Source organism: Dermochelys coriacea, chromosome 7, assembly GCF_009764565.3.
Source record: "Dermochelys coriacea isolate rDerCor1 chromosome 7, rDerCor1.pri.v4, whole genome shotgun sequence".
NCBI lineage: Eukaryota > Metazoa > Chordata > Testudines > Dermochelyidae > Dermochelys > Dermochelys coriacea.
In genome coordinates this window covers 85,069,700-85,091,576 of record NC_050074.1, presented here as the reverse complement: position 1 = coordinate 85,091,576, position 21,877 = coordinate 85,069,700, and the positions used below count along the sequence as shown (strand labels likewise).

General features: G+C 43.8%; 1 protein-coding gene across 1 annotated transcript in view; it reads left to right on the top strand.

Moving 5' to 3' along the window:
- The window catches only part of ADAMTS14 (ADAM metallopeptidase with thrombospondin type 1 motif 14), a 105,787-nt gene that overhangs the window by 49,896 nt on the left and 34,014 nt on the right, over positions 1-21,877 (top strand). The window contains exons 5-6 of the mRNA XM_043519121.1: positions 8,677-8,760; positions 11,861-12,017. Coding sequence (XP_043375056.1) covers positions 8,677-8,760; positions 11,861-12,017 — 241 coding nt within the window. The remainder of the gene's footprint in view (positions 1-8,676; positions 8,761-11,860; positions 12,018-21,877) is intronic.

Below are 21,877 nucleotides of genomic sequence, written 5' to 3'. Positions count from 1 at the left end.
GGCAAGTCTGATGTTATAAAAATCAAAATATTTTACAGACCAGTTTTTCTGCCAAATTCACATCTGTTTTGTGGGTAGCTGAGGGCCACAGATGTCTCTCTTGCTCTTGTATATATTTTGTCACTGGAGCTGCATGCACAGACTAGCTTTCTTGGCATCTGTGCAAGTGTTTTGCTTAGTGGCTGACTTCATCAACAAAACCATTTTAAAGAGCATTTTCAGTATTTCAGACTTTATTCTTTCCACTTTTCAGACAGCCCCCTTTGGGTTTCCACCGGCATAGTTGGTTTGAATGGACTACATCTCCCAAAAGGGATTATTAGCGTGTTAACTTGCATCCCAGTACAATTTCCTTATCACTGCTGGCAGATGTGGTTCATTAGTCTAAAATTTTATTCTGGGCAGGTGTTTACTGTAGAACTCTCCAATAGCTTCCAAAAGAAAAGACAGAGTAGGCTATTGAGGAGAATAGCAGTAGCAAGGTTTTAAAAAAAAATTTTCAGACTCAGCCCAGTGAGGTCTGTAAGATTCGAGCTTCATGATGATTTTTGTTGGGCCAGATAATAAATTGACGCATTCTATCACGCAGAGATTATTTCATGAGATAACTAGGCACAAAGAGTACCTGCACATGTTAGTGCTCCTTTTTACTGCAATGACCTATTTCCTGTGCCCCTAAAGCTGTCCCATATCCTCTCTCTCAGTGAAATACTGCAAGAAAACCCTTTCTTGAGTTATGGAAGGCAAGGACCAGTGGGAATAGCAGTAAGAATTCAGACCCTGGATTTGTCTCTCTTAAAGGTGATCTGCAAAGAATAAACCTTGGCTTTGTCCCTTTTCTTCATGATGTATAATGAAGGTTTGAGGGCCAAGATCTTTAAAAGTGACTAGTGATTTTTTGGTGCCCAACCTGAGACAATTTACAGGGACCTGATTATCAGAGAGGGGGAGGGGCACTGCTCAGCACTTTCTGAATAACGGGTCTTTTAATGTGCCTGAAGTTGGGCATCCAAAAAACGAGATACCCAAAATCACTCTTGACTTATGAAAATCTTGGCTGATTTTTTAAATTATTTTTCCACGCTTGTATTTACCTAAGAAATTTAAAGAATGTCAAGTCTTTTCCTCTTTGTTTTTGTTGGAGGTATCCAATATGTTTTAAGACTTTTTTATTAAACTTTAACTGTAAGGTGCTGGGTGTTAAATCTTAAGAAACAGATATTTTCTTCTTCTTATAGCCCATGATGCATGAAATAGGTGTTAACAGAAAAAACAAACAAACAAAACCTCTAAACAAATATTGTAAACAGTCTGAATAAAAATAACTTCCTCTCACTCAATCACCTGCTTGTTATATGTGATGTCTTGTTATAGCTGATGGGAAAGACCCTTGCAGGCCTTTTTTTGCCATGGGAAATCTAGCTGTTCAGGGCTCAGTTGATGATAACGGGGATATCAGCAGACAGCAAAGCATCCGATCATTTGGAAATTTTGTTTTTTAAAAATGGATCATTTATTAAAAAAAGAAAGACACTAATTCTGCACCTGGCCATGCATGACTTTGTATATCAAAATCAGAGTGAGGAAAGGAGCGGGAGTGGGGTTAGGCAAGGCTTTGGGACTTTGTTTAAGTGTCACTACGGAGACTGTTCAAACAGACTATGTGTAGAGGTGTGTGTGTGTATGTGTTTAAATATTTATTTGGTGTTACATCTTTTGAAGGGAGTCTGTCTCTTGCCTTGTGTGGAGACAAACAGCCCACTATGATCCAGAAATGAAAGGCATTTTCATGTGGGTTATGTGATAGGCGCCCCGGAAAGGAAGGATATTCTACCCTTGTCATCCTGCCGTCAGTTTTGCTTTACAGTGTTTTTCTTCAAATAAGGCAAGGGAAGATTATTTTAACTATTTCCTGCTCCCATGAAGCATGTGAGTTAGGACTTCATAAGATTAATTCAGAGCAAACATGAGAAAGGAAGGGAGGGGCGAAGAGCTGGGAGGAGAGAGAAGGTGAAGTGGTCTGGAGAGATCTCACAGAGTGAGTGGGAACAGATTGAATTCAGTCTGCTTTGAGAGGGTGAGGAAAGGGCTTGTGTACTGAAGGGAGCAGTGAGAGAGAGAAGAGAGTTGAATCACATCTAGCAAGTTTCCTTTGTCTCTGTATCATCCCCTGGTGTCCCATTTCTGTCAGCTGCCCCTCAAAAAGAACCCCTGGTAGGATCTCTTGGCAGTGGCAGAAAGACAATTCCTCCAGCAAAACCCAAAACAGCATAGCTGGAAGAGAGACTCTGAAAGCTTTTTATCAGAGGCTTTTCCTGGTGGTTTTTTTTGGTATGGGGATGGGTGTGAAGTGCTTTTGGAGGGCTGGGGGTTGGGCAGTGATGTATCAAAGCAATAACACACATTTTAAAGCATTGAATGGATGTCCACCTAGTTGAATTGCTGGATTTGCAAAACTTTCCACACTCTGCATAGCCATTGATGGTCCATGGTGTGGACAAGGACCTGCATTCAGCATGCTTTTGTCTCCTTCAATTGAGAGTGATCTGGGGTGTCTCCTTTCTGGGACTACACCCCCAGTAGTGGGCTAGTATCATTAGCTGCTTATCAAGTACAATGCCTTTTTCTTCAAGGAGTTAGCAACAAGACCCTTTTGGAGAAGGAACCACCACAGTGCAGGATGATTGCATTGTATTCCCCAAGAGAGTTTTAAAATGGATGTAATGAAAGCTATGTGTAGAAATACCTGCTTCATAAGAACTGTTGCACTGCATCCCCAGAACTGGGATACTACATAAGTCCTTCCCCCAAACCAGAACTACTACATCAAATAGGTTTCAGAGTAGCAGCCGTGTTAATCTGTATTCACAAAAAGAAAAGGAGTACTTGTGGCACCTTAGAGACTAACAAATTTATTTGAGCATAAGCTTTCGTGAGCTACAGCTCACTTCATCGGATGCATTGGGTGGAAAATACAGAGGGGAGATTGATATTTATTGATATTTATCAATCTCCCCTCTGTATTTTCCACCCAATGCATCCGATGAAGTGAGCTGTAGCTCACGAAAGCTTATGCTCAAATAAATTTGTTAGTCTCTAAGGTGCCACAAGTGCTCCTTTTCTTTTTTACATCAAATAGCAATCTCTTATATGTAAGCGCAGGAGGAGCTTGGGACAAAGATCTAGCTAATACACTGGTGGTCTTGTGAGGGGAAAGAGGGGTACAGCTGGCATTGCTGCGTTCAGTATCTGGAAATTAAAGAACATGCTACTCTACCGCACAAGGGTGGAGTAAATCCTTGAGGTATCACTCAGCAGGGAATCTCTTGACTGTGACCAGAGACTCCCATGGGATAAAAGAAGTTAACAAGCTGAAATAGGGTTTGAACTTTCAGAGAGATACTGCTTGTACCAGCCCTACCTGGAAAGGGATCAGCAGTTACTGTAAGTGTTATTTTCAAGTTTTGAAGAAGCAATTGCAAGAGAGACAAAATATTAAACTGCTTTTTAAAGATGTTGTCCAACGGTGTCTCCTCTAAGGCCTGGTCTACACTATGAGTTTAGGTCGAATTTAGCAGCGTTATCTCGATTTAACCCTGCACTGGTCCACACGACTAAGCCCTTTTTTTCGACTTAAAGGGCTCTTAAAATCAATTTCTTTACTCCACCCCCGACGACTGGATTAGCACTGAAATCGGCCTTGCCGGGTCGAATTTGGGGTACTGTGGACGCAATTCGACGGTATTGGCCTCCACGAACTATCCCAGAGTGCTCAGTTGTGACCGCTCTGGACAGCACTCTCAACTCGGATGCACTAGCCAGGTATACAGGAAAAGGCCTGCAAACTTTTTAATTTCATTTCCTGTTTGGCCAGCATGGCGAGCTCACCTGCACAGGTCACCCTGCAGAGCCCATCATCACAGGAAACCATGCAGTCCCAGAATCGCCGAAGAGCTCTAGCATGGACCAAATGGGAGGTACGGGATCTGATCGCTGTATGGGGAGACGAATCCGTGCTGGCAGAACTCCGTTCGAAAAGGCGAAATGCGACAATATTTGAAAAAAATCTCCAATGGCATGAAGGACAGAGGCTATAACAGGGACCCGCAGCAGAGCTGCATGAAAATTAAGGAGCTCAGGCAAGCCTACCAAAATAACAGAGAGGCAAACGGCTGCTCTGGTTCAGAGCCCCGGACATGCCACATCTATGATGAGCTGCATGCTATTCTAGGGGGTGCAGCCACCACTACCCTAATCTTGTGTTTTGACTCCGTCCAAGGAGTGGGAGGCAACACGGAAGCGAGTTTTGGGGGCGAGGAAATGATGATGACGAGGAGGTTGTAGATAGCTCACAGCAAGGAAGCAGAGAAACTAGTTTCCCCAACAGCCAGGATCTGTTTATCACCCTGGACCTGGACCCAGTACCCCCCGAACCCACCTAAGGTGGGCTCCCGAACCCTGAAGGCGGAGAAGGGACCTCTGGGGAGTGTACCTTTGTAAATATTATACATGGTTTAAAAGTAAGTATGTTTAATGATTAATTTTCCCTGGAATTCGTGGCCAGTACAGCTACTGCAAAAGTCTGTTAACGTGTCTGGGGATGGAGTGGAAATCCTCCAGGGGCATCTCCATAAAGCTCTCCTGGATGTACTCCCAAAGCCTTTGCAAAAGGTATCTGGGGAGGGCAGCCTTATTCCGTCCTCCATGGTAGGACACTTTACCACGCCAGGCCAGTAGCACGTAGTTGGGAATCATTGCAGAACAAAGCATTGCAGCGTATGGTACCAGTTTGCTGGCATTCAAACAACATCCCGTTCTTTATCTCTCTGTGTTACCCTCAGGAGAGTGATATCATTCATGGTCACCTGGTTGAAATAGGGTGGTTTTAGTAAGCGAACGTTCAGAGGTGGCCGTTCCTGCTGGGCTGTTTGCCTGTGGCTGAACAGAAATCTTCCCTGCTGTTAGCCACGTGGTGGGGGGAGGGGTGAAGCCATCACCCCAGAGAATTGGGGGTGTGTGTGTAGGGGGGGGTTAGTTGGGTTTCTGCTGCATGTAAACCCGGAAACCGCAGCCCCTCCCTTTAAATTGCCAACCCATTTTAAATGACCAACCCAACAGCTACTTTGTATGGGAAATGAGGGCGCTGCTGTTTGAAACCATTCCCACATGTTTTGAAGGTTAAAGAAGCCAAAAGACTGTGGCTTACCATGGCTGCCTGCAAGACGAATTCTGTTGCCTGGCCCTGCGTGAGTGATCTCTCACACCAAACCGGCATACCCTCAAAAAGAGGCAAAATGCGACCTTGTAATGAAAGCCCTTATGCTATGTAATGTTAACAGCAAGGTTTACCGTGAAAGAGTATACCCATTGTTCTATAAAATGTGTCTTTTTAACTTCCACTTTTCCTTTTTTTTTCCTCCACCAGCTGCTTTTTTTTTTCCTTCCGAGAGGCTAGCAAAGGTTAGAAGGCGAAAAAAACACACTTGCAATGAAATGTTCTCTCACCTCATGCGGTCCTCCCACACTGACAGAGCACAGCAAAGTACGTGGAGGAAGACAATCTCAGAGTGCAGGAAAACACAATATGACCACGAGGAGAGGTGGTGGGCTGAAGATGGTAGGTGGCATCAGCTTGCTGAAAGAAGGCAGGAGTCAATGCTCAGGCTGCTGGAGGATCAAACTCATATGCTCCAGAGTATGGCTGAGCAACAGGAAAGGCAGCAGGAGCACAGACTGCCGCTACAGCCCCTGTGTAACCAACCCCCTCCTCCCCAAGTTCCATAGCCTCATCACCCAGACGCCGAAGATCGCAGTGGGGAGGCCTCCGGACACCCAGCCACTCCACCCCAGAGGATTGCCCAAGTAACAGAAGGCTGGCATTCAATAAGTTTTAAACTTTTAAAATGCTGTGTGGCCTTGTCCTTCCCTCCTCCACCACCCCATCCGGTGCTTCCTTCCTCCACCACCCCTCCTGGGCTATCTTGGCAGTTATCCCCCTATTTGTGTGATGAATAAATAAAGAATGCACGAATGTGAAGCAACAATGACTTTATTGGCTTTGCAAGCGGTGATCGAAAGGGATGGGGAGGGTGCTTAGCTTAATGGAAAGTAGAGTGAACCGGGGTGGGAGGGGATTCCATTTTGGAGAAACAAACAGAACTTTCACACCATAGCCTGGCCATTCCTGAAACTGGTTTTCAAAGCTTTTCTGATGCGCACCGTGCCCTCCTATGCTCTTCTAACCACCTGGTGTCTGGCTGCTCATAATCAGTGGCCAGGCGATTTGCCTCAACCTCTCACCCCACCATAAATGTCTCCCCCTTACTCTCACAGATATTGTGGAGTGCACAGCAAGCAGTAATAGCAATGGGAATATTGGTTTCGCTGAGGTCTAAACAACTCAGTAACTGCGCCAGCGCGCTTTTAAATGCCCAAATGCACATTCTATCACCATTCTGCACTTGCTCAGCCTATAGTTGAACAGCTCCTGACTACTGTCCAGGCTGCCTGTGTATGGCTTCATGAGCCATGGCATTAAGGGGTAGGCTGGGTCCCCAAGGATAACTATAGGCATTTCAACATCCCCAACGGTTATTTTCTGGTCTGGAAAGTAAGTCCGTTGCTGCAGCTGTTCATACAGACAAGAGTTCCTGAAGATGCGAGCGTCATGTACCTTTCCCGGCTGTCCCACGTTGATGTTGGTAAAATGTCCCTTGTGATCCACCAGTGCGTGCAGCACCACTGAAAAGTACCCCTTTCGGTTTATGTACTCGCTGCCTTGGTGCTCTGGTGCCAAGATAGGGATATGGGTTCCATCTATCACCCCACCAGAATTAGGGAATCCCATTGTAGCAAAGCCATCCACTATGACCTGCACATTTCCCAGAGTCACTACCCTTGATATCAGCAGCTCAGTGATTGCATTGGCTACTTGCATCACAGCAGCCCCCACAGTAGATTTGCCCACTCCAAATTGATTCCCGACTGACCGGTAGCTGCCTGGCATTGCAAGCTTCCACAGGGCTATTGCCACTCACTTCTCAACTGTGAGGGCTGCTCTCATCTTGGTATTCTTGAGCTTCAGGGCAGGGGAAAACAAGTCACAAAGTTCCATGAAAGTGCCCTTATGCATGCGAAAGTTTCTCAGCCACTGGGAATCGTCCCAGACCTGCAACACTATGCGGTCCCACCAGTCTGTGCTTGTTTCCTGGGCCCAGAATTGGCGTTCCATGCCATGAACCTGCCCAATTGACACCATGATGTGCACATTGCAGGGGCCCGTACTTTGTGAGAAGTCTGTGTCCATGTCCTCATCACTCTCGTCACCACGCTGAAGTCACCTCCTCCTCACCTGGTTTCGCTCTTATTGCAGGTTATGGTTCTGCATATCCTGCTGGATAATGCGCGCGGTGTTTATAGTGCTCATTATTGCCGCAGTGATCTGAGCGGGCTCCATGTTCCCAGTGCTATGGCGTCTGCGCTGAAAAAAGGCGCGAAACAGTTGTCTGCCATTACTCTAATGGAGGGAGGGGCGACTGACAACATGGCTTACAGGGTTGGCTTACAGGGAATTAAAATCAACCAAGGAGGTGGCTTTGCATCAAGGAGAAACAGAATGGCCCCCTCAAGGATAGAACTCAAAACCCTGGGTTTAGCAGGCCGTTGATATCATGGAGGGAGGGAGAGAGGGGGGATGAAAATGAATACAAAACAAATCTGGTCTTTTTCTTGTTTTGAACGACTTCATCTATCTTTATGCATCTTGCTGGCAGCAGACGATGCGGTACGACCGCTAGCCCATCGTCATCTCCTGGGTGCTCTGCAGAAGACGGTGCAGTACGACTGCTGACAGGACTGAATCACCATGAGACGACACTTAAAAGGGAAATGACCTGGCTGAGTCGCTCCCATATCTGCCCAGGCGCCCCTGACCGATCTCACCGAGGTCGGCTAAAAGAGCACCCTGGAGTACAGCGACGATGGCTACCAGTCATACTGCACTGTTTGCTGCCAAAAGGCAATGAGCTGCTGCTGTGTAGCAATGCAGTACCGCATCTGCCAGCACCCAGGAGACATACGGTGACAGTGAACTGAGCGGGCTCCATGCTTGCCATGGTATGGCATCTGCACGGGTAACCCAGGAAAAAAGGCGCGAAACGATTGTCTGCCGTTGCTTTCACGGAGGGAGGGACGGAAGGGGGGGACCTGATGATATGTACCCAGAACCACCTGCAACAATGTTTTTGCCCCATCAGGCATTGGGATTTCTACCCAGAATTCCAATAGGCAGCAGAGACTGCGGGAACTGTGGGATAGCTACCCATAGTGCAACACTCCGGAAGTCAACGGTTGCCTCGGTACTGTGGATGCACTCCGCCGTCTAACTGCACTTAGAGCATTTGTGTGGGGACACACACAATCGACTGTATAAAAACGCTTTCTGCAAAACCAACTTCTATAAATTCGACCTAATTTTGTAGTGTAGACATACCCTTAGTGTTCCACTGCACCTGTTTAGATCAATAGTCACATGAAGAAAGCTAACAGATCCTCTGAACTGTCATAGGATCTGGAGAGGTTTGCCTATTGTTATAGGCATGAGGACATTTCAAAAGCCTTTTTTTTAAATAGTAGGGTTATTTTTAACTTTATTTTCTATTTTGTTTTTTTTCTTAGGTGGATGAAATTTACCACGACGAGTCCTTGGGGGTTCACATTAACATTGTCTTGGTCAGAATGATCATGGTGGGATACAGACAGGTAAATACAGGGGTGGAGTGAGCAGAAGATGCTATCTAGGGGAAGGGGACGGTCACAATATACAGCATGCTTAGGGCTTGGGCTGAGGGATGCAATGAGCTTCCAGACTTGGTTATGTCTATAAAAACAACACCTTCAGCTAACTTCCCTGTCTGTCTGCACCCTCTCCTTTCAGATTGGTGTGTATGTCTGGGGAGATGACTGAGGATTCAGTCCAGTTCTATATTAGTGTTTGCATTAGAGATCCTCTTCCTCACAGCCAAGCTTCTCCTTGAGCTAATCCTCTGTGCATATGTCTGTGGTATCAAAATCTGTTACCATAGAAATGATTGGGATCTCACAGGGTCAGCAATCAGCATTGTAACTTCAGCACAGGACCTGCTAGGATGGAAAAACAAAGGAGCAAATGCTTTACTTTAAATGCAGATACAATTATTGTTGTTAAAAATAACTTGTGCAGTGTGGTAAATTTGCACAATGATTTACAAACAGTAAGGCAAGTTTCCTGCTCTGAAGAGCTATTTTTGATCTTTTGCTAAAGTGTGAAAGGCGAATAGATTTCTGTTTAAATATGAAATATTAGTTCCATTCTCTCTGTAAGCAGCTGTCACATGTTGTGGCTCTGCTAGACTGAAATGAAACTATCTTGAATCTCTCTGTTTCACGTGAGACTTGCTGAAATTCCTAGACTCCAAAGATTTTCCTTCTATAGAAGGCAGACATGAGGACATCTGTGCCTTACAGTACCCCTGTGTTTTTGATTGAGAGTTTTTACCCTTCCCCCACTGCTGCTGCTGACTACAGCTCTGAGCTGGCTTGGAAAGGGGTAGGGCAGGAGGGTTAATCTCTCAGTAATTAACATCTTATTTGGTTAACTGAGGTTAATTTTTGGTTGCAGGGATTTTCTGTCACACCACAGTGCAGCGAGAAGAAGCTTTTTGGACTGGTTCTGTGGCCTTTGGTTTTTGTTTTGCTATAGCTACACTCATTTTGAGCTCTTCACCAACACAAAGAGCAATGTGGAGGGTGCGTGTAGTATGTAGTAAGAGTCAAGGTACAATACTCCCCTGTTGCCCTTCAAAAGGGAATTAAGTGCACAGCAACCGTGTGGTTTAATGTCTAGTAGCAGTGATAATTAGCACTTACATAAGCCCCAATTCAGGAAAACATTGCTACTCAGGACAGGACTTACGCACATGCTCAAGTCCCATTGAATTCCAGTGAAGCATAGGATTAAGTGCTATCCTGAATATGGATACACACTTAATTAAATGCTTTCCCAAACTGGGGCCCTCATGATTCACCTTTTCAAAGCAGGGGACAGGTGTCCCTCAGAACAGTCCATCAGGTAACTATTTTAATTCCTATTTTACAAATGGAGAAACCAGAGCACAGAAAGGTTAGGTGAACTGCCCTAGGTCACACAGTGAATCAGTGTGAGGGCCAGGATTGGAGTCAGGCTTAGTTTGCTTCTCAGTCTACTGGACAACATTGCCTCTCAGTGAGTGGGAGTCAAGTCTCATGGGTTCAAATTCTGATTTTGTCACTTACTAGTATATTTAAATCACAGGGCTGGTCAGCTGAGGTGGAACACTGAGATCCTCTCATTAAATGTGCTATAATGTACAGCACAAGCCCGAAGTGTTGTGATGATGCTAGCAAAATGGCATACAGAGCTTTCTCTGAGGTCTTGAACACCCTTAACACCTTTAAGGAGTCAAAGGGTATGTCTTCTCTACCAGCATAGCTGTACTGCCATAGCCCTGTAATGTAGACACAACCTATACTGATGGAAGGTTTTTTCTGTCTGGTTTCTGCTGAACTGGAGCAAATAGATATTTTATGAGCTGCTGGAGATACAGAACACCAGCATTTCCTGGGAAATATCTGATTACAAGAGAAATATTCCTGGTGAGCAGAAACTGCATGCATCCTGATTGTAGTGATCAAAGACTTGAGGCAGTCCACAGTGTGGCAAGCACCTCCAGGCAGGTGACAACAGAATATCATTTCCATCTGAGAAGGAGATAGGGTGTTTGACCTTTCAGCTCAGGTGTTAATGCTGGCATCTAATTGATGATGATGATATACTGAAGATACAATGGAGTCAAGAGCAGAACGTCTCAGCATGGAGAGGTGAACTAGAAGCCACAGGTTGCAATCCTGATAGGGCCGACTCAACCCTTCATCCTTCTACAGTATATTGAGTTCCATGCAGTTTACTATGCATGGGTTATCTGAACAAGACTTAACAATCAAGATCCTCTCTGCTGTGCTTGAAGATCTTACCTAGGTTTTCATCAGATTAGGATCTTACTTTGGGATCTTTGTCCAGCATTAGCCCACCCCATACTGCTATTCTGTTTACTGTGTGCCAGACAGCCTCCATTCCTGGGGGTGCTGCATGTCTTTAATTTCTGGGAGGGGCCAAGGAAGGATTTTTTTTTTTGTCCCAAATATATTTTGTTTGCTTTTTTTTTGGTCTTCTTCCTCTGAAGCATCAGAAATGGCCGTGGCTGGAGAGGAGTGGGCCAGGACTCTGAGGTGGCACGAAGCATTTTCTCTCTGCTTGGTTGCCTGGTTCTTGCTCTCATGCTCAGGGACTAACTGATTGCCATACATGGAGTCGGGAAGGAGTGTTCCCCCGATGAGATTGGCAGTGACCTTGGGGGTTTTTTCCCTTCCTCTGCAGCACAGGATGCAGGTCACTTGCTAGGATCATCTGGGTATATCTCAATCAGTTCCCTGCCATTGGAGGGGCATTGGGCACCAGTGCACCTTGGCCCCTCCTGTTCTCTCCCTGTGGGACACAAGAGCTTAGTCTCCTGAGGGCTGTAATTCATCTGTCTGATTTTGGCTTTTGGGTTTAGAGTGCGGGGCTGGGTGGTGTTTAGTGACTTCTGACATACAGGAGGTCAGACTAGATGATCTTGTGGTCCTTGCTGGCTTTAAGCCACGATCTATGAAATTTAAAATGTTATTTTTTCATTTTTAATGTTGTGGAAACTCTATCTGGGGATCTTCTGTACCCTCTACCTCAAAACTCTGGACAGGTTCAATGTCACCCAGTAATGCCCCCCCTTTCTTTTCACCCCCCCAGTCAGTCAGCCTGATAGAGCGGGGGAACCCATCTCGGAGCTTGGAACAGGTCTGCCGCTGGGCCCATTCTCAGCAGCGCTCAGACCCAGACCATGCTGAATACCATGACCATGCCGTATTCCTCACCAGGCAAGATTTTGGTCCTGCAGGTATGCAAGGTACTGTATTCATCTTGATCATGTATGTGCAGTTTGCTGGGCTTGGGGGAAAGCCAGTAATTGGAAGGGGTTTCCTGCTGACACAATCTGTGTGCCTACAGGCTGAGGTTACTGTCCAGAAAGGTTTTGGAAAAAGTTATAAAGATGAGAACTTAATAAAAGGAATGGAGAAAAGACAAAATTGCACCCCATGGGGGTCTTATTATTTTGACCTTTCCTTATGATTCCTTACATTCTGTTAGGTTTTTTTACTACCGTTGTACATTGAGTAGATGTTTTCAGAGACCTATCTACAATGACTCCAAAATAAATTAGCTGTTACCACTCAAGAAATATAGACCTTATCATTTTGTATGTATAGTTGGGATTATGTTTTTGAATGTTCTTTACTTTACATGTATCACCATTGAATTTCATCTGCCATTTTCTTGCCCAGTCACCCAATTTTGTGAGTTCCCTTTGTAACTTTTTGCAGTGTGCTTTGACTTAACTATCTTGAGTAATTTTATATCATCTGCAAACCTTGCCACGCCACTGTTTACTCCTTTTCCGAGATCATTTATGAATATTTTGAACAGCACTGATCCCAGTACTGATATATGAGAGACCCCGCTATTTATCTTTCTCCATTCTGAAAACTGACCTTTATTCTTACCCTTTGTTTCCTGTCTTTTAACCAGTTACTGATCTATGAGTTGAAATCCTCCATTATTACTGAGTTTTCTGTTTTTATAGCCTCTTTTAATCTCCTTCAGCATTTCACAGTCACCATCCTGGGCAGGTGGTTGGTAATATATTCCTACTCTATACTCTTATTATTCAAGCATGGAATTTCTATCCATGGAGAGTCTGTAATACAGTTTGATTCATTTAAAATTTGTACTATATTTGACTCTGTTTTCTTTCACAAAAAGTGTCACTCCACCACCAGCATGATCTACTCTGTCATTCCTATATATTTTTTACTCTGTTATTACTGTGTCTCGTTGATTATTACGGTCCCACCAAGTTTCTGTGATGCCTATTATATTAATATCCTCATTTAATACCAGGCACTGAAATTCACCCATTTTAGACTCCTAGCATTTGTATACAAGCAGTTATAAAATTTGTCGATATTTAGTTGTCCACCTTCAGGTGATGTAATTGAATGGTACTTCTTTTCATTTGACTGTTTCTCTTCAGCTCCTACCTGTATTTATCAACTTCTATCATCTCCTCTTTACTAGAATATAGATAATCCCTGTTAATAGATTCTCCCCTAAGGGATGTCCCTGTCCAAAACTTGTGCTCCTCCTCAACTGTCAGCTTTCCCCTTACCCTTAGTTTAACAACTGCTATACAAAGTTTTTAATTCTACATGCCAGCAGTCTGGTTCCATTTTGGTTTAGGTAGAGTCAATCCTTCCTGTAAAGACTCTGTCTTTCCCAAAAGGTTCTCCAGTTCCTAAAAAACTGAAACCTCTTCTCCCCTACTCCATCATTTCATTCATGCATTGAGACCCTGCAGTTCTGCCTGTTTAACTGGCCTGTGCATGGAACTGGAAGCATTTCAGAGAAAGCTACCATGGAGGTCCTGGATTTTAATCTCTTACCCAGTAGCCTAAATTTGCCCTCCAGGATCTCTCTCCTACCTTTCCCTTTGTCATTGGTACCTATATGTACCAGAACCACCAGCTCCTCCCCAACTGCACATAAGTCTTGCTATGTGTCTCGAGAAATCCGAAATCTTTACACCTGGATGTCAGTTCACCATGTGGCTCTCCTGGTCATCACAAACCCAACTAGGATTATGTTAGACATTAGACACTTACCTATCAATAATGTCCCAGGTACTACAAAAAAAAACCCAAACCAAAACAAAAAAACAACAACAATGTGAAGAAAGCATAAAACTTCAGCTTTGCTCATTGTGCTCAGTGGGAGGACCTCTGCACACAAAATATTTTAAAACCTGATTTTAAAAGGGCCAGTTCCTTGGTCACCATAGAGCTGAGAATGGGAACATTCCATGAACCCAAAAAAACCTTCTTCCCTTGCACTTCCTGTGCTCCTGTTGGTCCTCTGACTTTAGAGGCTGAGATTATACTGTGCATAGGAACTCAAAAGCTCAGATATCAGTGAATTTGATGAAGTGCCTTCTGGCATTTCGTTTTAATTTTGAAAAATGAGTGTCTGTGGCAGGATTTCTGTGGCCATATGAGGGTTAATTCCTTTCTTTGTCTTAGCAGGTTCCATTTTTTTGAATACCATCATCTTCAAAGGACTACTTCCAGACTTCCTTTTACTCATTCCCTGTGTGGTGACAATATCTGAGATTTTTGATGGAGATAATGAAACACATCAGTAACTGGAACATTGCATAAAAACACATTCATTTTTGGCTTGAGCCATTCTGGTATGTGTGGGAAGGATGAGAAATAGTAAAAGAATCCTGAGCTAGCCTCTGTTAGCTCTTCCAAGAATCAGTCTTTAGCTGATAACAGGTCCAGCCTTGGTCTTCATCCACAAAAGAGACTGCAGAACCCGCCAAGCCCATAGAACTCTATTCCAAAGCAGAGTGCTTTAGACTAGTACATAGTGCAAACTAACAAACAATAGGATCTATGTGCTTAACTGACAGACTTCGCATTGGAATAGCTCCTCTTAATTTCCTAGGACCAGGGAATTCAAAGATTAATTGCAGTAGACATCCATAGTCATTCAGTTCTTCACACAGTTCTTCTTCTTGTATTTTTGAGTGAGCGGATGGGTGCCAGAATGCAGCAGCATAGCTGGCTCAAATTGCAGGGAACAGCACTGAGCCACTGATCTCAGAGTCTAGAACCATAGCATGGGGAAGTCCAACCCAGTAAAACAAATTACAGGTGTCTGAATTAGCCTAAATATGTGGACTATATGGCCATCCAACATCTTGAGAGTTGACAGGAAAGATGGCAAAGTCAGTTGGTCAATAGTGCTTAACAGTAGTGTGGGAGAAGAGTGCATTGCATGAATGGCACACCTTCCCACAGTGGCTACAGATCCATTCATCAGTTGGAGGTTGAAGCAGACTCTGCTTCCTGGCACGCCTGCAGGCCTCAGGCTGCGCTCTCTTATGGCTCTCCATGATGACTGCACGAGCCTTGACCTGGCTTCTCTAGACTGAGCAGTAGGCAGGGTTCTCTCAGTTGTCTGTGGGAATGCTGAATTTCTTGAAGCCTTGCTTGACCTTGTCGCTATATCAAAGTTTTGGCCTTCCTCTGCATCGTGAGTAGTTCTTGAGTTGGCCATAGAGCACAGATTTTGGCAGATGATCTTGAGGCATATGTTCCACGTGTCCCAGCCAGCAAAGTCTGTGAGTGTCCAGCGTAGTCTGCGTAGACTGTAGGCCGGTTCTCTCAAAGATCTCGTAGTTAGTGATCTGTTGGTCCCAAGTGACTTCAAGGATTTTTCTGAGACCGCGAAGGTGGAAGCTGTTCAATCTCTGCTCCTGTTCAGAGTATGTGATCCAGTTTTCACAGCGGTAAAGGAAGGTACTGAGGACACAACCCTGGTAAACAGACAAGTTGTTCTTGCCTGTCTGTCAGGATGGTTACCATCTTTTGCTTTCAGGTTTGCAGTCTTTTTACAAATGGAACCAAGTGCCTCTTTGATTCCATCATACGTACCACGAATGTCCCCTCTTTCTAAGCAGATCTGAATCTTTTTGCACAGGTCTTGCTAATACTTCTGGGCACATTCTCTGGTGGCTTTCTGGACCACAGCCATAGCCTCTTTAAGCGTAAGAGTTCTGGACCTAGTAGAGTTGAAGTAAAGATAAGTGATCTTGCTTCTTCTTTTCTATGAGTGGGAGCAGCAGATGTTCAGACAAGGCGAACCAGTCAGGTTGTTTTTCCTTTGTTATTCCAAAGACATTCTTGGCAGTAGCTAGTGTCTTATTCTTAAAATTGTCCCACAAGGTGTCAGAATCAGGGGAATCAAGTTGATCATATTCAGAAACACACTCAAGCGCACATTGAAACTGAAGAAAAAAATGAATGTTTAAACTGAAACAAAATCAGATTCCCTCCCTCCCCCTATAGCATGCACACAGTGAAGCGTCTATAGTTTAGGTTGCAAACTGTGTCCATTATAGCATTCTGTTTTCCTATGCCTATAATTTTCCAAAACATTAATCTATTGGTTTGAAATTTTCTGTGCCTGGTCTTTGCCTGAACATAGGAATTATAATAATGGGTTAGACTAATGGTTGATCTAGCTGGTAGCTTCCTCTGCAGTGACCAGTACCAGATGTGCCACAGGAAGGAGTAAACCCTCAATAATGGGCAATAATTTGATAACAGGCAGTTGCTGGAGGAAGTTTCTTGCTAAATTCAGTTAGTGGTTAGCAATTTTTGGAAACACGAACATTTATGACAGGTTTCAGAGCAGTAACTGTGTTAGTCTGTATTCGCAAAAAGAAAAGGAGTACTTGTGGCACCTTAGAGACTAACAAATTTATTTGAGCATAAGCTTTCATGAGCTACGGCTCACTACATCCGATGAAGTGAGCCGTAGCTCATGAAAGCTTATGCTCAAATAAATTTGTTAGTCTCTAAGGTGCCACAAGTACTCCTTTTCTTTTTACGAACATTTATGTTACTGAATATTTTGTAATGCTAGCTGCTAAAACTTAGGACATTTTTATTATCCATATAAATATCTCATCATCTTTTTCATTCTACTGTGCTTTTTGCCTCAGTAAAACCTTTTGCCAGTGAGGCTCACAGGTTAAGTATTTTTCTAGTAATTTTTTTTATCGTTTTCAAATGGATTGTCCTTTTAATTCATTGGGTAACGTCCTTCATTGGAGGTCTTCTGTTTTGAGAGAGTAAATTGACCTTCCTTATACCATTCAGTACTGGACTCTAAACAAAATCTGTTCAATCTCTCCTCAAATAGAAAAACTTTCCATGGGTCTAATCATTTTTGTTGCACCCTCTCGGGACCATTTCTATATGTTTATTTAAAAGGTTTGGCCAGAACTGAACACAGAATTTAAGGTGTGGCCCATACAATGGGATTCTTGTACTCTCAGCATTTCTCTCTGTCTTTTTCTTGATTCAGCCTGTTACATCTTGCTTGCCATTTTGACCACCACCTCACCTAGAGCAGCTGATTTCGTTAAGCTCTCAAAAATTGTGTATCAGTCTTTTTCTGAAGATAATATTCTTTTGTCTGAAAGTTTGAGTTTGAATAAAGTCCCTTTAGCCATGTGAGTTTGGAGAGGGTGAACATACATTTCCCATGTTAAAAAATTCTCACCGTACTTGTTCAAAGAGAGGGCTACATTTTTAAGAACTTGACTTGGGTTGGTTTGAAAAAAAGAAAAATGGTATTTTAAGAAACTTATGATCCTTTGAAAATTCCAGAGTAAGCAGGCTCTATAGAAAATGTACATTCTGTTTCTAAGGACAATTGGCTGAATGTCAGAAAAAATATTCAAACAAGTTAGTCACTTAAAATTGCTGGGTTTGTTAGCAAACAATTTAATTGATAAGTAGTATTTCACCGGTTATTGAGCTGGTTGAGTATCATTAAAAATTGTTTGTTGAAAACCGACAAAATTGCCAAATAACATATTCACCAAATAGTACTCAACCCAGTCTCTCAATAAACATACACATAACATGGCACATACTGTGTGTGCGCACGCATCTCAGAAGGTGCACACTATTGAACTCAAGTCAGAGGCAGCTACCCGAGTTGGCCATTGCACCCTGATGGCACATAAATAGGAGTGATTGAAAGTCAGGAGTAGTCATTTGATTGACTGGTGCCTATTTGTACCATTATTGAATTCTCCTTAAGGAATGATTAGGAATCAGCTGTTTGGGAGACTGCTGCATACTTGCCAGCTATATGCCCCCCTTGTTGTCCTCCTGAAGTGTATTTGTGTTGTTTGTACAACAGCCCCACTAGCTCCTGTCCTGCTCCCCATCTTCCACTATCTGATTTCTCTTTAATGTCCTGGGGATTGTATTGCAATAATGCTAGTGTGCCCAGCAGTATGGTCATAACTGGCTGTAACTGACGCAGCACAGCCCAATAAGACAACATGGTCTCTTGTCGTTCCTGCCTCCTCTCCTCTTCCCTAGTCTCTTCTGGGCTCCATGTGGCTCAGTCTTTGAGCTGCCTCCTTCAGACTATTTCAGGGAGTTTTTTTTTCCCCTGTCCCAAATCCCTGTTTAACAGTGGTGGCTGCTAGGATACCAACCACGGAGCACCTAGAGGTGTATTACATTCTTGGCCCTTGCCCAAATATGTAGCTTCTATGGCTCTCTCAATCTGCATTTCCAGAAGGTCCCTGGAAGGGCGCTGTTTATTTACCTCCTTAAGATCTCTATTTACAAACATGACTCTCACGGCCAGAATCACAATCCATTGTCTCTGTAGGAGCCTAGAAGTCATGTCTTGTCAAGTTTCATGTTTGCCCAGTTGACTACCTTACTTGTGATGGACCATTACTATGGGAACACTGGAACATAGCTGCTGGACTTGGAAACTCCTTGTAGCATGAGGTAAACACACAGACAGAGAGCACAAGTGTAAAAAAGTACACAACGATTTAATTGAACTCCTTTTTTTTTAATAACTGCCTTTACTGCAGGCATTCAGTCCTATCAGGGTGGCCATGGAGTCAACTACTAATGTCTTCCGGACCTTCATTTGGGAGGAGTCCTCAGGAAACTGTTCACTTTTGCTTTATTTTATCATCCTTGGCCAGCTGTACAAAATTCCGATCCACTCTTTCATTGTTTATGAATTAGATTCAGTTTCACTCACATCCTTCCCCCTCCACCTTGTTTCAGAGTAATTAATATTGGTTGTTCCACCACTACTGGGTTTCTGGGGAACAAATGGCCTGGAAGATACATAGTACAGAGAAGTCACTGCAGTCACAAGCTTCCTGGAAAAACGGCAGCATAGTGTCAATGTTGAAAACAGGGATTCCAGCCAGGGGAGGGAGTCAGTCAGGCTGAAACAGTCGTTAGAGCACAGCGCCGCTCCTGTTAAGGTCAGCTGCATTGATTTATTTGCTAGCATTGATCATTGATTGATTTTAGTGGGAACAAATTTGGGCCAAAAAGACTAAACATGGAAGCTACAGTAACTTAGAGATCACAGTAATAAATCTGGCCACTGAGAGTTTTGACAGTGTGTCTGTGCACATTTCTGGACTTTTCAGTGCCACTGCAGCAAGCCCATGTGCTTTAAAATGCCAACTTTTCAGGATAGACCAAGAATCAGTTTCCAGAGCGTGGGAATGAGATGGACAGCGGCATGGAAAGCAGACATAGGGACAGGCTCCCAGAGTTCAGTGGGGTTCTTAGCTGACTGTTTGCCAATGCACAGAGACCTTCCCTGTGCCCATCCTCTGGAATGCAGACTCTTCTATGCTGACAGATCACTGTGAGGCAAGCACCATCAGGCTATGATGTTATGCCAAGGGTATTGAACCCAGACTTTCATATGTTTGAGTTCCTTTGTCACATGTGAATGGGATTGATTCTGATGGGTTCAGATTTCCACCTGAACTATTCTTACAGTCCTAATTATCTCCTCTCCTATCCTAATTATCCCAGAGAACATGGGTGTTTGTGAGAACATGGTCACCAAACTCCCATCTCCTGCTGATTAGTAGCTGCTCAGCTCCATAAATAATTCATTTAGACTTCCTTTAATATCTTTACTATCCAAAAATGCCTGGTGACAAAGTAGCACAGCATGATCTGGCCCCACTTTTACCAAACCTCTGTAGAACTTATAAGCCTTTCTTTCATTAGCTGCCTTTCCCTGAATCCCAAAAAGGGTCTTTTAAAAGCTATATATTTCAGAGTTCATTCGAGAAGGTGGCAAAGTTTGAATTTAATTTTGCTGAAATGAAGTATGAAACCACCCTTCCCCCCAAGATTGAAAAATGGGACATCACTGAATCGGCTCCGCCATGCACAGCTGACCCACCGCACATGACCTGATCGAAGGATAGTGTACTGGGTAGATGCATGTCCTTCCCTGCTCTCTGGTCGTATCTCAGTTCCTTGTGAACATTTGTCCACGTCCTAACAGCCACATAATTCGACATTTTTGTAATCTCTGGTCTGGAGAGCACCGGGATGTTGTATAGTAGAGATCTGCAGGTCAGGATGGAAGTGCAGCATTGGCACAGCTATTGAAGAGTTCAGGGGTGTTGCAGATTAGCACAGAGGTACATTAACAAGGCTGCTTGTGGAACCTTGCACATTAGTAGACATTATGCTTACCTCTCATCCATTCCCTTTCTTTAGCCCCCAAATTCACCCTCTAAAGGAATTGCTACCCTGGCTGGGGTGCTTTTTCTATGGCCTGTTTTATATCGAATTTCTTCAGAGCAATCAGAACCATCAGCTGCATTGGGTGCTCATGGCCCATGGCGCAGAAGGTGGCAACCACCAATGTTGACATAGAATCTGTACATTCGTCTGCTGCCTGTAGGAGGAGATGGGGTTAAACTGAACAGTGGTGCCATTCTGCTTGTGCAGTCTGGTTAGTCAAGATGCATTACCATTATGGAATGGAAAATATTAGGAATGTTTGGGTAAGTAAGTGTAATATTAGCCTGTTCTTGGCACAGGCAACCAAGATGACCTCACTAGAAACCATGTCCATATCCCAGTGGGTACTGACCAGTTGAGGTATTTGGTCAACTCCTTGGCTTAGGTTTCTTTCTTGGTGGTGTTTGTTTTCCCCTCTTGTTGCCTACCTGACATGTAGCCCTCTTAGTTTTGCCTGCTGTAGCGCTGCTCCACATACTATCACTCACTGCTGAATAACTAGTGCAAATTAAATCAACTTGTGAGAGGGACGGGGGGGGGGAGAACTTCCCACTCATCCTTGATCAGTTCTCTCCATTTGCTCATTGCCCCCAAAAGAGCCTGAAATGCCAGGGAGCATTCCGGGGTCAGAGGGATTTTTTTTTTTAATAATTTAGTGCTGATGAAAGTTGCCACAGACACTATCCCTTGTATATCCATTGCGCTGACAGCTGCAGTGTACAGGCTGCTCCACACCACCCATCTCCTTGACCTGGAAAACTGTGAAGGTAGATTGGCTTCCAGGCTAATTAAGTTTTTGTCTGATGAGATTGTCAGTTGGTGTCCACCTTGCTACTGTATTCCGTTTCACGTAGGCCAGTGGTTCTCAACCAGGGCTACACATACTCCTGGGGGTATGCAGAGGTCCTCCAGGGGGTATGTCAACTCATCTAGATGTTTGCCTAGTTTTACAATAGGCTACATAAAATGCACTAGTGAAGTCAGTACAAACTAAATGACGTGTTTATACTGCTCTATATACTATACACCGAAATGTAAGTACAAAATTTATATTCCAATTGATTTATTTTATAATTATATGGTAAAAATGAGAAAGTACGCCATTTTTCAGTAATAGTGTGCTGTGACCCTTTTGTATTTTTATGTCTGATTTTGTAAGCAAGTCGTTTTTAAGTGAGGTGAAACTTGGGGGTACGCCAGACAAATCAGACTCCTGAAAGGGATACAGTAGTTTGCAAAGGTTGAGAGCCACTGACATAGGCTATCAAACAGCCATCAAATGATTACAGTTTTCAGGACTGTGGATTGGACCAGAGTCGAAACAGCAATCTCAGGGTGAAAGACTCTGTAACCCATGAACAGTCCCTTCTGCCACCTAGTGCAACAAGCTTCTGAGGAAAATTACAGAGGAAACTACTACGAGATTAATCTGAGAAGGAGCTGGCAAGTCAGACGTGCAGTTAGAGATGTGAATAGGTGCAGAAAGGGGTGAGAAGGCTGTCAAATATGTTTTCGATCCATCTGA